This window comes from Eptesicus fuscus, chromosome 14 (genome assembly GCF_027574615.1).
Source record: "Eptesicus fuscus isolate TK198812 chromosome 14, DD_ASM_mEF_20220401, whole genome shotgun sequence".
In the NCBI taxonomy this organism is placed as follows: Eukaryota; Metazoa; Chordata; class Mammalia; order Chiroptera; family Vespertilionidae; genus Eptesicus; species Eptesicus fuscus.
The window spans coordinates 25,553,391-25,568,495 of record NC_072486.1 but is presented as its reverse complement, the minus strand read 5'-3'; the positions used below and the strand labels follow the sequence as shown (position 1 = coordinate 25,568,495).

The window sequence follows — 15,105 nt, the reverse complement described above, 5'->3', positions numbered from 1 at the left end:
TGCATGAATTCCCTACCTCCCAAACAGCTTAATCCAAGAAAATTCACAATTAAACCCCCTGTGTGTGTACAGGCTTGCCCGTGTGTATGCATAAGTGTATGCACTTCCTTTAGACAAGCTGCAGTAAGTTGAGTGTCCTCAATGAAGGTCTTTAGTGTAGTTTCTTTAGGGTTTAATATCTCCGTTGATGGAATTTTTTTATTCAAATAACAATTATGCTGACAAGGTTTTATGATTTAATTGTGGCAAATTCGTTTCACTACTTTTATTTTATTCTAATTTCCCCTTCTTCCAACTTTCCCTCCTTCCTTCCCATCATTTTTCTTTCTTCCTCGCCTCCCCCCCCCCTTTTTTTTTCCTTTGCAAAATTTTACCAATTAGGGCCATTGTGGAGGTGGGCAAAGGATATTGTCTAAGATAGAGTAGGATTAAATTAGAGACAGTGTGAAATAGCAAAGATAAAATGTGCCACCACTTAATTTAGTAATTTGTATCCTATTGCTACCTTACATTTGCACTGTTGGTACACACTTAAGTGTAAGTGCAATACCTGAAAGTATAGTAGGAGAATATGTATTATTCAGATATTTAATCCAGAAGTTATTTGGGAACCTAGATTATCTAAGTGATTATTTTAGTGCTCTACTGTATTTGTTATGTAAATACAGTTACTAAGTGCAACTTTAAAGTAAATTTACCAAAAATATATAGAGAATATATGCATCGCAAAAATGATTATTGAATATATCCATGTATATAAACATACATTGTACTATGTGTTATTGGGGCATACACAAGAAAGCAAAGAACAATTAGAAATTTCTGGACTGTTATAAAGTACTTATATTTTTTAAAAAATTAGGATTTTAAATTGCTTTCAATACTTTTTAAAGGTTATACTCAATATGTAGATAAATTAGCATTGAATGTAAAGAAAGGAAAAACTTTTGCTTCAAATTCTTCTTAGAATTTTGCCATTAATTTGAGAAAAGAACATGAAAAGATGATGTCTACTCTTATAATAAAAATATTTATTATAAAAATTATCACATTTCTCTGTACATAACTTAAAGGAAAAAATACAATTTATACATTAATAATTTAAGTGGGTCTGAGCATCAGTATCTATTCAGTAGAATTCTAAAGCTCATCTGTAAATTTTACAAATACCAATGTAGTCTATTTCTATTTTATAGAACTCCATTTACACAGTTGATGTCATTGAGATATCAACATTTCTTTTTCTGTAGTGTTTTAATGATAGTTCATGGTGATTGGGTTAATTAATTAATCAACTGCTTTAAATCTTTGGTAAACATAAGTATTTACATGCAAAAATGTTTAAATTTCAGTAAAAACTGAATATTCAAATAATTTATTGCAAATAGTTTTGTGTAAGTAATAAATGTATGAGCCAGAATCCCATCATCAAGAAAAATCCCTACGTAGGACTTCTGATGACGAAATTTGAAGTTTGAAACAAATGGTTTGATGCTTCTATGGCTACTACCAGAAGCACCACAACACTAGGCCATGACAAAATTAATTACAAATGTTACGTTCAACGCATAGACAGTACTGATTATTTTCCAATGCAGAAAAGTCTAGTTTTTTCTATATCCCAGTTTAAACTTCAATTTGACACATGAGTTTATTATCTCATTAAAAACTAGTATCTTGCAAAACTCAGAGAGCCATTTTTAAAAAGTCATACTGTTTTGAAAGACACCAATTCATCCTTTTGCCAATATGAACCATTTCTTGAAGTAATTTGTGGGGGATATAGCAAAATGCCCTTCCTTCCTTCCTTCCTTCCTTCCTTCCTTCCTTCCTTCCTTCCTTCCTTCCTTCCTTCCTTCCTTCCTTCCTTCCTTCTTTCCTTTCCTTCCATCCTTCCTTCCTCCCCTCCTTCCCTTTTTCCTTTCCTTAAGGAATGCCCTGTCAACCTGCATATTATACCTGAACTCCCCAAAAGTTCCATACGCATTGCAGCTGTCATTCATTAGCTCTCAATGCCATTAATTCGAAACGAAAATATTCTGGCATGAAATCCTCTTCTTCCCAGGCTCCTTGTTAAAAACTTTCCAAGAAGTATTTAAATTGTAATGTTCTTAGATTATTTGATACCTAGGAATTTTTTACACACACGTAAATTCTGGAGTGTAGAGTATAATTGAATACATACAAAAACACATCTGTTTGAACCTAGAAAATGGATGTCTTTGGATTGCCACCACTGCAGGGTAGAGAACAGGCCTTCTCTCTGAATTAGGTTCTGAATGCATGATTTCCTTCCCTAACGTCAGTTTTCCAATCTACCGTTTTATTTACCAACAAGAGAGATAGTTTTGCTCTCACTTTGGCAACTCTTCTCCCCCTCCAACCACCAACATTCTGAATTCAGTGCATTATTTTAAAATTCGCCCACGACGAGGTACCTGGCAATAAGCTCACTTACTATGTGAGGTGTGAACAGGGAAAGCAGCATAATAAAGGCCCTGTATTTACCAGAAAAGGCTATCTTCTGCGTTTTTACAGAGGCTCAAGGCCTTGGCTGCAGCTTTTAATAAAACGTTTTGACTTACTCGTCATTCAAAGTGAGTGTTATTTTTAGTCACCAGTTTTTCCTCCCTAGAGCGTATACTTATATACAAAATGCACATTTACATACATTTCTAGTCGTAAGGTATAAACCAAGCCCCACTCCTTTGAATGGCAGGAAAATACTATTGTAATTGACACTTGATGTTCAATAAATACTAATATCTTATGACATTAACCAAAGGTCTAAACTCTAAAACATCAGTCTATTGAAACTGATAGCCTATGTCTTCACTGCACTTCTTTTCCCATTCCTGTTGATGAAGAGATGACAAATTGAGGCTTACATCTTATTCGGGTTTTGATATAAACCCAAGCATTATTCTCCATTTGAAGAATAAAGAGCTGGCCACGTGTTTACTCCTGTCGTCCTGCCCTGTGCTCTCCTGGGTCACAGGAATGAGCTCTGTTCCTCTCCCCCTCAGTGTCCTGGTCGAGGAGTTTTTGTGGCTGTTGTTTGAGGGAGAAGAGTCCGCATGCAAACATTCAGAAAGCGGCACTGCCACAGACCCACTTTGATCCCTTAAAGTGCCCTGAGCGTCCCTCTTCACACGGCCACTTTTTCCTTCGCCAGGTTCTTTGGTTCCTTGCTTGGGATGCACCAGTCGTCAGCCTCAGGGTTCATCTGATAATGCTTAAAGGCTGATTTGTTAAAGACCGGGAGTTTCTCTACAGACTCGGAAGACAAAGCCTGAAAAGAGAATGAAGCGACAAGTCAAACCAAAGGAACTATGCAAGGCCTCATTTGTACTTGAAGTGATTATTCAAAATAAATTCAGAGGTAAGTTGTCAACCACTCAAATACATTCCTTTAATTAATTTAGTAATAAGAGCCTACCAGAGCCCATAGTATGTCAGGCACTGTATAAAAGGAAATAATATCTTTACCCTATAGGGGATGAAATAGAATATGTACAATTTAAATTAGGGAATAGAATTTGTGTTCAATATTCCCACATATCCTTTGTTTGGATATTACCAATATGATAGAGTTCAACAGCAAAGCTATCCTGTCCAAGGAAAACCATTTTATCTGTGACAAAGCGTTCTAATCTGATACTATAAACCTATGAGCTCTTAATCTTTCCCAATACTATGAAGACTTTGGCTTATTTAAGAAATGAATGTGCCCTAGGCAGTGTGACTCAGTTGGCTAGGCATCAACCAGTGCACCAAGAGGTCATGGTTCAATTTCCGGTCAGGGCACATGGCCGAGTTACAGGTTCGATCCCTGGTCAGGGGTGTGCAGGAGGCAGCCAATCAATGGTTTGCTCTTATGTCAATGTTTCTCTCTTTCCCTCTCCCTTCCTCCTTCTCCCCCTCCCTTCCCTTCTCTCTCAAAAAAAAAAAAAAAAAAAATCAATAAACTATTTTAGAAAAAAACAATTCTGGAGATAATAAGTGATTTTGTGTTTTTTAAAGGAATGCATTAGTTATTTCAGATGGTCAAAGACCACTTGGCAAATAATTCCCTGGCACAGAACGGGAGCCTAGAAGCTTAATGTTATAGTTACTAATATCTGTAAATATATTTTCAGTTGAAATAGTTGGCAAATGAGAAACAGAATAGGACAGTGACCTTAACAAATAAATTGAGGCTTTATCAGCAATAGGAAAACATTTACCAAGTTTTAAATTTTAAACAGAAAATGCCAGGTATCTTTCTGACAACTTGTGAGCAAGTCAGCTGTCTTTCCCTGGATTTCTAATGTCAGCTTAAGGTCTTGAATAACTCAATATCAGTTAATTTTGAGGCTGGAACATTATTCACATCTTTTTTTCTCACAAACTGAAGTAAAACAAAAGTACAGCTCTTCTCACAGGTGCCAAAGAAGCTGCCTTAAAAATTTCACACAAACCTGGCCTCTTGGGCAACCATTCTGCCTCACTTGAGGCACGTAGCCTAGCTCTACCTCCTTGTTGGCAAGTTACCATATTAAATATTAAACAATATGCTTACACATAGCAAACAGAAACTACAATTACTTCTGGTCATTGTTTGCATGAATTCAGTTTGGGGTTTTCACTGTGGACCAACAGAGTCAGGGCTGTACATGAAGCCATTTTTAAAAAACGATTGTTTTTTTCTATTGAATTTAAAGTATACCTTTAAGTAGATGATAGCATCTGTTCCATATCCTGATAAAGAGTAGAGATTCAGGTCCCCTTGAAAGTACTTGGCATAGAGACGAGAAATCGGCAAGCCATAACCAAAACCGGCCTGGAATGGAAAGATCAGTTATTGGTAAAGAGGCGGGCATGATCACTGAAATACAAAATGTGGGAAGGTGTTACTACTGTGCTTGACACTCATGTCCTAGAATCTAGATAAATATCTCCTGCTTCCAATCAGAGGCCCCTTGAATTGTTTCACCACGTTTAGCTTGCTTTATCATTCCTTCCTCATATCCCCCATGCCCAATATAAACTGATGAACTTGCCTAAACACTTCCTTGTAATCCTGGCTCTCCCTTTAGAACTACGTGGCTGGGATGAACTTTGCCATATAATTGTTCTTACCAAAGGAGCATTCCGGGAGTTATCCATCACCGGCGTTGGGGCAGTGGAGTAGGTATAACTAAAAAGGCGGTCAGTGATCCTCAGGGGAACACCGCCTCCTCTGTCTGAAATCTTAAACAAACAAACAAGTCGTCAGAGCCACACATTCAAAACCACGTGCATTCGTCTCTATAACAATGTCCTTCCTTCATTGGGAAGTCACCTGGTATATGGCTTTGATCTATTGCTCAAAGCAGAGGGCTTTATTTTTGGTGATTTTTAAAAAATTCTCTCAAGAGATAATCAAAAGATCAATAGAGGATGGTTACCTTAATTGTAAGATCTTCTTTCCCCAAGACAACAATCACCTCAACTGGTGTGAGGGAAGGCAAGTTTTCCTGGTGTTCAACTGTTGCCCTCATTGCATTCTAAAGAAAACAAAAACGTAAGAAATTGAATGGCAGAATAATGAGGGACAATAAATACCTGTTTTATTATGTTTAAAATAAAAGCAGCACAGAGGGTAATTCAAAGTTCCCATTTCTTTTAAGTGAGTAGTTATAATAGTTCTGTAAATAGCTATTTATGAGTATGCCATGTAGGGTGTAAAATGAAAAATACGCATTTACCATGTAATATAGTTCCTGGGAGCAACGTCTAATAGGAAAACAATTCTGCTACTTGTCAAGTTCTTATTTGTAAACCTAATTTAAATGTAAAATTGATTTTTATAGCCCACTTCCTGGTTCTCTCTTTTCTGTCTTTCCATTACATTTTACATCCAAACACCAAAGACTATTACATCACAAAGGAACAGTGAATCACTGAACCAACTTATTGGCTTTTATAAAATTTGCTGGGAAAAGATTGTTACTATTTAAAAGGATAGTAAACAATTCAAAATTAAATTTCAATTTACATGTGATTATCATCTTAACTTTTACCAATGATGGCAAAATAAATCTGAGTTGGACCATTCAATTTAAAAGTAAATCAATCAAACAAAAAAGTATCTTTTGTCCTTGAACAGGGAAGAAACTCAAGTTTTCAGACAACTGGATGATTCTCATACAGATACAGTTTTGGTTTATTTCTTCTCTAACTTTCCAGAAAATTATCTGCTTTCTGGTTTCTATTTAATATGACGTTCTAATCATCAGCTAATGTGAAATAAAATAGGTCAGACGTTTGCCGTATAATAATTACCTCATTGTACTAACATGACTAACATAAGTTAGGAAATAGTATGTTTGGGGAAGAGTTGTATCAGAATTAGAAGGAAATTTTACGTTCTTCAGGCCCCCTCCTCCGCAGTCCAGAGGACTCTTGGAAGCATGGCAAAGTGTTTCCTGTCTTTTGGTGTAAGTACCAAATTGTAGTTCGGTCTTAGAACCCAGGTCAGGATTTGATTCCAGCACCTGGCTACCCCAGACCAGTAACATCTGCATCTTCTGAGAACTGGATAGAAATGCAGATGCTCAGACTTAGAGAATCAAAATCTCTATCTGGGACAGAGCCGAAGGATCTGTTTTCACAAGCCCTCCAGGTGATTCTAAAGCACAGGGAAGGCTGAGAAGCACTGCCCTCCCATCTTGCCTTGAAATGAGGACTATGGACCAGCAGCAACACCTGTTAGCCTACTAGAAATTCAGAACCTCAGGCCCCAGCCCAGACCCCCTGAATCAGTATTAGCATTTTAACAAAACCTCCAGGTGGTTCATGTGCACATTAAAGTAGATCACTGAAGGAATGGACTAGGACGGTCCTGACTCAGATTGAGATCCTGCCACTTACGGTAATTCTGAACCTGTGGATTCGGAATTGGACCAGCCTGTGGGGGTGGGAGAAACAAGGCCTCATTCCGTGAAGCGTTCACCCCATGAACTTTCTTCATGAATGCATGAATGAATAGTGCTTTGTTGGACACCTGAACAAATAATGGGACTAGGGAGCCCTTGAGACATCATGAATCATATTGTACATTCTCAAATACATGCTGATACTACAAGGAACTCTATGTACCCTTTCAAACATTAACTGTAGCCTCCTGTTAGGAGCACAGAAGCTTGCTTGGGAGAAGATAGTGATGCTCCTGTTTAGTCAGTAATGATAAAGGACATTAAAAAGAAAACAGGGAATTTAAAAAACAAAACAAAATTGCAATCGTTGTGAAGTCATACCTTGAATAGTTCAAAAAGCATATGGTGAAGGTGAGAAGGAACGTACACAATGTGAATCGGTTGCCCTGGAGATTTTCCTAGAAGAAAATTAAACTCATTAGAATCGGTAAATAAATATTTCATTAAAATAAACTTCCATATCTATTTAACTAATATTTCAGACTTAAAACAGGATTGGAATACTCCCCATCCTCCTCACTCCAAAATCCTACCCTAGAACCTTCCTTCTTAAACTGAAAACACAACTGGCTTACTTTCAATATGCTATTACAGTTGCTACCTAGAGCTCTAAAATTAAGTTTTGCATTTCTCTACAAATGTATAAAGCAGATGAAGTGTTCAGCAGGGGTGCTATAAATTAGATTATATGGCTTATTTGTTTCTATTTTCAAAAGTTTTGTACTGGACAATTTCAGAATTAAAGTTATATGCATTGTAAGGAAGAAAAAATTAATTTGTCTATAGTATAACATCAAAATTTATGCTAGCTATAATTTTCACATTTTGAAATTGAAATAACACATGGAAAATTACTCAATGATGCATGGGAAAATAACACTTCTGATTATTCTTGATTTTTATCATCCAAACATTAAATCTTATAGACTAACTATGCTCAAATTCCACCAAGAGACTAAAGAAAACAGAGAAACAAAAACCTCATCATACTGTTTGAAAAGAAAAATAAAAGAATTATTCTTTGGTTTGCCAGGCCTTGGCAAAGTTTGTATTAGAAAACACAAGGTCTGACTCAATGCCCTCTTTATTTTATCAAACAGTTCAAGCAATTTATCTACAAGTTATGCAACAACGCTGTTAATGTTTAGAGACATTTTTCAATCTTTATTTGTACTTTTATTTTTAGTTTAGCAATCAATTACATTTGCATAACCCCAACCCACGAATTAGGCTACCCAGAATTTGAGCAACTTGATTTTCACTCTCACCACCAACAAACATTGTAACTATTACTTGGAAAAGATGTCTACTTTGAATTGAAAGGAGAATGTTACTGTCATGTTTTGAGAAGCAACTATGGAACAGGATAAAAATAATGCCTTGCATTCCTCATGCAATCATTTCAGTCAATGTGGGAAGACTATTATTTGTTCAGGTACTCCCTACAGTTGAAGCTACTAAATAAAGTGTGCTCTTCTTCCAAAACTGGTATATACTTATAGTGCAATTTAAAAATCTTTTGGTAAGAACATTTAACATGAGAGCTACCTTCTTCAGTATTTAGGTGTACAGTATAGTATTGTTAACTATATGCAAGGCATTGTACAGCAGATTTCTAGAAGTTATTCATCTTGCATAACTGAAATTTTATACCCATTGAATAGTGACTCCTATTTCTCCCTCCCCTCAGCCTCTAGCAACCATCATTCTACTCTCTGCTTCTCTGAGTTTGAGATATTTTAAATATTTCATGTAAGTAGGATCATGCAGAATTTGTCCTTCTGTTAGTGGCCTGTTTCTTACAATGCAATTTCACTTATTTCCGTCTCCAGATCTCATGAGTAACCTTACTGGAATTAGGAGGGATGTACCTCCACTACCAAGTGCTGCCTCCCAGATCTAGTCTCCTATCCCCGCTTTTCTATAGTGAGCAATCTTTCTTTGATCTAAGATATTAGAACTAAGTTGCTACTATACATTCCAAACTGTTGGTTCAAACTATTCTTCTTTATGAATTAGTAGTAGCAACTAAATATGCTCAATGGGAACTTTCCAGTTGACTTAAAGAGAACCTTAGCTTCAAAAGAGAAGTGTACAAACTCTAGGCATGTTCGGAGGGGGAAAATGGAACACACATGTTGCTCTGTATTTACAGTATTACTCATACTGGGAGAACACTGAATTTTCCATAGATTAAAGTATATTTTATTTATAGCTTACCGTTCACTTGTGTGAGTTTTAATTCAGGAGATGTTAAGTAATACTGGTCACAAAGCATCTTTGCACTCTCATAGGCATCTGGAATAGAAGGTTTTTTTCATAATGATGAAATGAATTTCTACCAAAGTGATCTTCACTGTGTACACTACCCTTAACCTAAAATATTCATTAGAGTGCAATGAATGTATACAAAAGTACCTTGCTAACATTTTATTAAAGAAAGAATTATGACACTGTTTAAGGTATAGTTATAACAACAGGAATATGCACATGTCAGAGATCAAATGCAATATATACATTAACCACTGCTATTTGGATTTTTTTTATAGTACTGTAAATAAGTGTTTAAAACCCTAACCCTCAAAAGCAAAGGACCTCCATGACAGTACTTATAAGAATACAAAGGGTAAACTCTGAATGTAAATTCATTCATAGAGTCACCTCAACCATATGTCAATCATAGAGTGTATATTTGCATTAAAAGAAATGAAGAAATCTAGAAATTACCTTCAACCACTGCTGCTACATCACAGTTTGGATCAATGCTTCCAATGTGGGTTGGGTTTCCTGACTCTGACTCACTAAATAAAAGAACTGTTGAAAAATAAATACAAAAAAACATTATATAATATTATATCAAAACCAGGACAATCATGATTAGAACACCACTGACAAAGAATGAGACCCACCAAATAGCAAAACATCGAGTTTGAGTATGACTTATAGTCTACCCTCGTCTCTGTATATCGTGATTATGATGAACTTACTGTGTTGGTTCATTAGCATCCGGGTAGAAATACGGTTCATGTAAAATCGATCCAAGAAATACTGAAGATTTTGATTGGTGACTGGGTCAAATGCACAGCCATCTTTATATTCGATGATTCCTTGTGCCATTGTAGGAACTACATTATGGTGTCTATTTCGAACTCTGATGAGAGCATCGACAAATCTAAGGCAAAACACATTTATATTTAGTGAAAGTTCAAGTGAGATTCTGTCGCTTATATTTTTTTAGATTATAAGTGTACATGTCACTGATGAGAGGAGTGTGTCTGGAAGGAGTCGACGCTTTAGAACTTACTCTGCTAGTGCTTTCTGGTCTTCTGGGCTCTTCTCATGGAATTCCACCAAATCCATCAGGCTCTGGATGTACCTGTGAAGTGACAGGTGTGCTTTAAGATTTTATTTTATTTTTATTTATTTATTTTTTAAATATATATATATTTTTAATATATTTTATTGATTTTTTACAGAGAGGAAGAGAGAGGGATAGAGAGTTAGAAACATCGATGAGAGAGAAACATCGATCAGCTGCCTCTTGCACACCCCCTACTGGGGATGTGCCCGAAACCAAGGTACATGCCCTTGACCGGAATGGAACCTGGGACCCTTGAGTCCGCAGGCCGACGCTCTATCCACTGAGCCAAACCAGTTTCGGCTGCTTTAAGATTTTAAATTGAATAGTCAGATACAAGTGGCTAAAAATATAGTAGCTTTTCCAAATGATTTGAAGAGAGAGAGAGTATTATGTTTAAAATTTAAAAATTCCAGGACATTTGGAAAACAATATATCTGAAGAAAAGGGAGTTGGGAGGTTACAACTTTAACTCTTAACTATCTATGTTAAAATGTCTATTTCTTTAAGTATTCCAGATCAATATTCAGTTTTGTTTTGTTTGGCAACTGTCGTGTTATTTTTAATAGCAAAAGGATTTAAAAACAACTTTTAAAGAGAGACGTCATATTTTTTTTCCTACTCCATTCATAGGTGAGTAGAAGTCTTGAACACAGTAGATACTATGGATTGAGTGTGTGTTTCAGATTGTGATTGTTTAATGGACATATAATACATATTTTTTAAAAATATAGTTTTTATTGATTTCAGAGAGGAAGGGAGCAAGAGTTGAAAACATCAATGATGAGAAAGAATCATTGATGGGCTGCCTCCTGCAACGCCCCCTACTGGGGCTTGAGCCTGCAACCCGAGCATGTACCCTTGACTGGAATTGAACCTGGGACCCTTTGGTCTGCAGGCCTACACTCTACTCACTGAGCAAAACCAAGTAGGGAAATACATATTTTTCTTGAATCAATGAACCAAAAGCTGTGTATTCTGTGATTAGTGTGAGGCTCTGATGCATATCTGCCTCAGTGCATATCCTGGCTCTGTTCTCTGAAAATCTGCTCCTTTGGGTTATCTACCCTCTCTGAGCCTCGACATCCTTATTTATAAAATGAGATGATAATAGACAATGAGTGCTGGCTGTGTGCTATTTTTCTAAGTGCTTTTTAATGGATTACCTCATTTAATTACACTCAAATATCCCTCTGAGGCATATGTCTTATTCTCCTCAATAAAAATGGGGGAATTGAGGCCTAGAGAATTTAAGACACTTGCCAAGAATTCCACAATGAGGAAAAGGCAGAAGCAGGATTTGAACTCAGAGCCTGCTCTGTTAATTGGTTTGTAAATAAAAAAGAGGAGGCCCTCTCTGAATAGTAGTCATTCATATCTACTAGGATAGGATTCCTTTCACAGTATCAAACTGTCTTTTATTATTTAAAATACAAAACAAGTTGTAACTGTCGATTCATTTTCATATTTCTCCTGGAAGTAAAAATTATATTGCAAAAGAATCTTTTTCGGAATAAAAGTGTCTGTTTCTGCTTTTATCACTTTATAACCGCCCTTATGATAACTTACTCTAAATTAATAAACAATTCTTTACATATTTCAAAAGTATTACTATTCAGATCACCTGTTTTCAACTATGATGTTAATATATTATAAGAATTCATACTTAGATATCTGTTATAAAACTAGAGACTGTTTCAGAATGGTTCACTACTTACCAGCTTTTAACTAACTGCACTGAAGAGGTATTTACTAATCGTTCAGGGAGGATATCAATTTCCTTCAGGATATTGGCAAGCCTCACAGGTAATTCTTGTCTCAAAAATGCAAAAGAAGTTCTTTCACATGCATTTTCCGAACCTGTAATAAATAACACTTATTTAGCATTTGGAAACAAGTATGACTAAAGGATATATTTGAATAGCATTAACGATACAATATTAAATACACATATATTTTATAAAATTATATTTCACCCTCATTTTGTTTACTGTTTATAAATAATTCAAAAGTGCCTTCTGGTCTTTTTCTAGTTTTAAAGTTATCAACATGAGAATGATTGTTTAGTTTTGGAAGAGGATTCACTTCCACGAAGTCCGACTATCCTACAGCTCTTGATAGTCATAAAAGAATGCAGGGTTCAGTCAACACCACAATGTTCAGAGTTCTAGATATGAAACTGGAGCGGGAGATAAGGGGGTGGGGTGGACGTCCTGATGTTTCCAGGCTAATAATAAACAATACCACATTTAAATCCTTGACATTTTCCTTGTAAGGTTATTGCGGAAAGTCGGTAAATATTTTCAGCAGTAATGCAAAATACATGACAAGCTTTAATTTGATAAAGAAATGTGTTCGGAACGCAGAGATGTACCCCGTGGAGGGTGGTGACTAAGGGATAAAATCTCAATTAATCTGAGGCTATTTTATAATATGAGGAACCTTCTCCAAGAAGTACTATGAAAGTTCCTCGTTCATTGTCAAATGTTGACTGAAAGCAACAAGTATTTCTATGGAAGCTTTGGACGGATAGAAGAGGAAAGATGAGCCCAAAGCATCCAGCATCAGCGAAGCTGCAGGTGGCCTCTACCTGTAGGCAGGTACAACCTGTCGGAAAGAAGCCAGATGTAGAGAAGGCAAGGTGCGCAGGCGAGGGGGCTCGGGAGCAGCAGGAAAAGGGGCCCCAAGTTGTTTTTCAGTAGTGAGACCAGTCCTCCCAGCACCCGGACTTCAAGTTCAGGCAGCTCCCCAGCTCCCCGCCCCGCCACCCCCCGCCCCAGCCCTGCGGCCCCGCTCACCGAAGTCCAGCAGCTGCTTCATGGACAGCGGGGACGGGCTGTACCGGGAGAAATGCTCGACCTCGCGGGGGACCAGGCTGGCGCGGCTCAGCGTGCCGGCGCCGCGCATCACGAAGCGGACCGCCTTCATCCTGATGCCCAGGGGGTCTGGCCGGGTCTGGGGGGGCTGGGCTGGCTGGAGGGCGAAGGCTGCGACGGGCAGAGCCGGGGACCGAGGAGCGGCCGGGCGCGTCGGGCGAGGAGCGCAGGTGAGCGGGCCGGCTGGCGCACCGGGTGTGGGCTGAGGATCGGGGTGTTTCGGAGCAGAGGAGCGGATGGATCGGAGAAGCAGTGGCTTGAGACTCTAGAGCTCGTCTTGCCACCACCGGCTGCTCAAGGCGGTTTTATTTGTTTCCCCGGGACGCTCCCCTCCCAACCCCAAAGGGGAGGAGTCACCGGGACTTGGAGCCGCGTCCCGGGCCTGGGACCCGGCCAAGCCGCTTAGAAAAAGAGCTTTGGGTCCGCGCCCTGCCCTCTCCCCCGCCCCCCCCCCGCACCCCCCTGCGGAGTCCCCGCGGAGTGGCCTGGCGCAGGTGCCCCGGGCTGTGAGGGGGCAGGGGGAAGGCTACGTGGGCATCTGGAGGTAAGTAGGCTCGGGATCAGCCACTTGGGACAGTGCCCCGGATCGCGTGGGCTGGAGGCCTGCCCAGACTCGTCCTTGTTTACAAGTGCAAGGCTGTCTCAATGTCACGCATTCCTAGCCAGAAACTATTTCCAAGAATCTGGGCTCTGGGAGCTCATTGGTTCTTGCTCAGAGCGGGCTTTTACAGTAGCCAGTGAGCTGCGTTCAAAAGTATGGGCTCCTCTGCCATTGGACAGCGATAGGTATAAGCGACCTAAAGAGTTCTTCCAGCAAGAGAACAGCACGCGTCTGGAACTGGAAGTCCTTTTAGCTGAGGCTTGAGAAGCTGCCAAAATACACGAACTTCCTTGTGGCAATAAAAGGCCATTAATCTGTTTCTCTCCATTAGGTTTAACTCTGTTGATTAAAAACAACATAAAAAAGGAATCACTTTGTCAGTTGGACTCCCCTTTTCTTCCTCCCATCAGGAATTTGCTGGCTCTGTTTCCCTGTATGAAATGTCCTTAATCCAAATCTTTGCCCCAAACATTCTTTTCTAGCCTTAAATGCCCAGCATGAACTATGAGATCTTCCCTGATGGTTTCTCCCCGCCCTTCCCAATATGGCCTTTGTCGCTTACAACATTATATTGCAGCTATTTATGTGTTGTTTTTTTAAAAATGTTTTAAAATTGATTTTAGGGAGAGCAGAAGAGAGAGAAACGTTGATGAGCGAGAACCATCACCATCCATCACCTGTCTCCTGCACACCCCCACAGGGGATCAGGTAGGATGTACACTGACTGGGAATCAAACTAGAGACCTCTAGAGGCATGGGACACACCGCTTCCTCCAGCCTGGACCCCACCCCCTGAAAGATATTAGGGTTGGGACTATGCTGAATGCATCTTTGTGATTCCTACTGTTCAAGCTGGGGAAACATGGGGGAAGTTCCAAATTGCATCTCCACTTGGGGATGGGACTTGATACTACTATGATTTATATGTTTTGTATTCTGAACCCTTTGTTACATATTTGCCTAGCTTGCTAAAGCAAAAAAAAAAAAAAAAAAATGTGTTCCAGGAGCCAAAAGACTAAATAAAACTCTCTTGGATGAGGCAAATAAAGGTAAAAATCCCTTCTTTTTCCTGGATTACATCCTAAGATCAGAAGTAATAGAAAAGTATGCATTTGCTTTTTCTTGCCATGTGTATGGGATCTAGAGTAGGCAAACTATTTATTATAAAGAATTATACTCTTGCTGGGGGAAGGTCAATGGGGAAAAAAGGAGATATATGTACTACTATATGTAATACTTTAAACAATAAAAAATAAAAATAAAAAAAGAATTATACTCTTTCATCTGCAGAGGAAAGACAGTGGAAATGAT

The 15,105-nt window shown here is 38.5% G+C and overlaps 1 protein-coding gene across 1 annotated transcript; it reads right to left on the bottom strand.

Moving 5' to 3' along the window:
* Positions 1 to 1,011: 1,011 nt before the first annotated feature.
* On the bottom strand, positions 1,012 to 13,245 carry PDK4 (pyruvate dehydrogenase kinase 4). The gene is made up of 11 exons (XM_008148873.3): positions 13,116 to 13,245; positions 12,036 to 12,177; positions 10,264 to 10,335; positions 9,947 to 10,131; positions 9,687 to 9,773; positions 9,180 to 9,257; positions 7,281 to 7,357; positions 5,430 to 5,528; positions 5,122 to 5,232; positions 4,709 to 4,822; positions 1,012 to 3,292 (listed from the first exon to the last, which is right to left on the bottom strand). Exons 1-11 carry the CDS (start codon positions 13,243 to 13,245, stop codon positions 3,149 to 3,151), a joined length of 1,239 nt encoding a protein of 412 aa, XP_008147095.1. The 3' UTR covers positions 1,012 to 3,148.
* Positions 13,246 to 15,105: the final 1,860 nt, after the last annotated feature.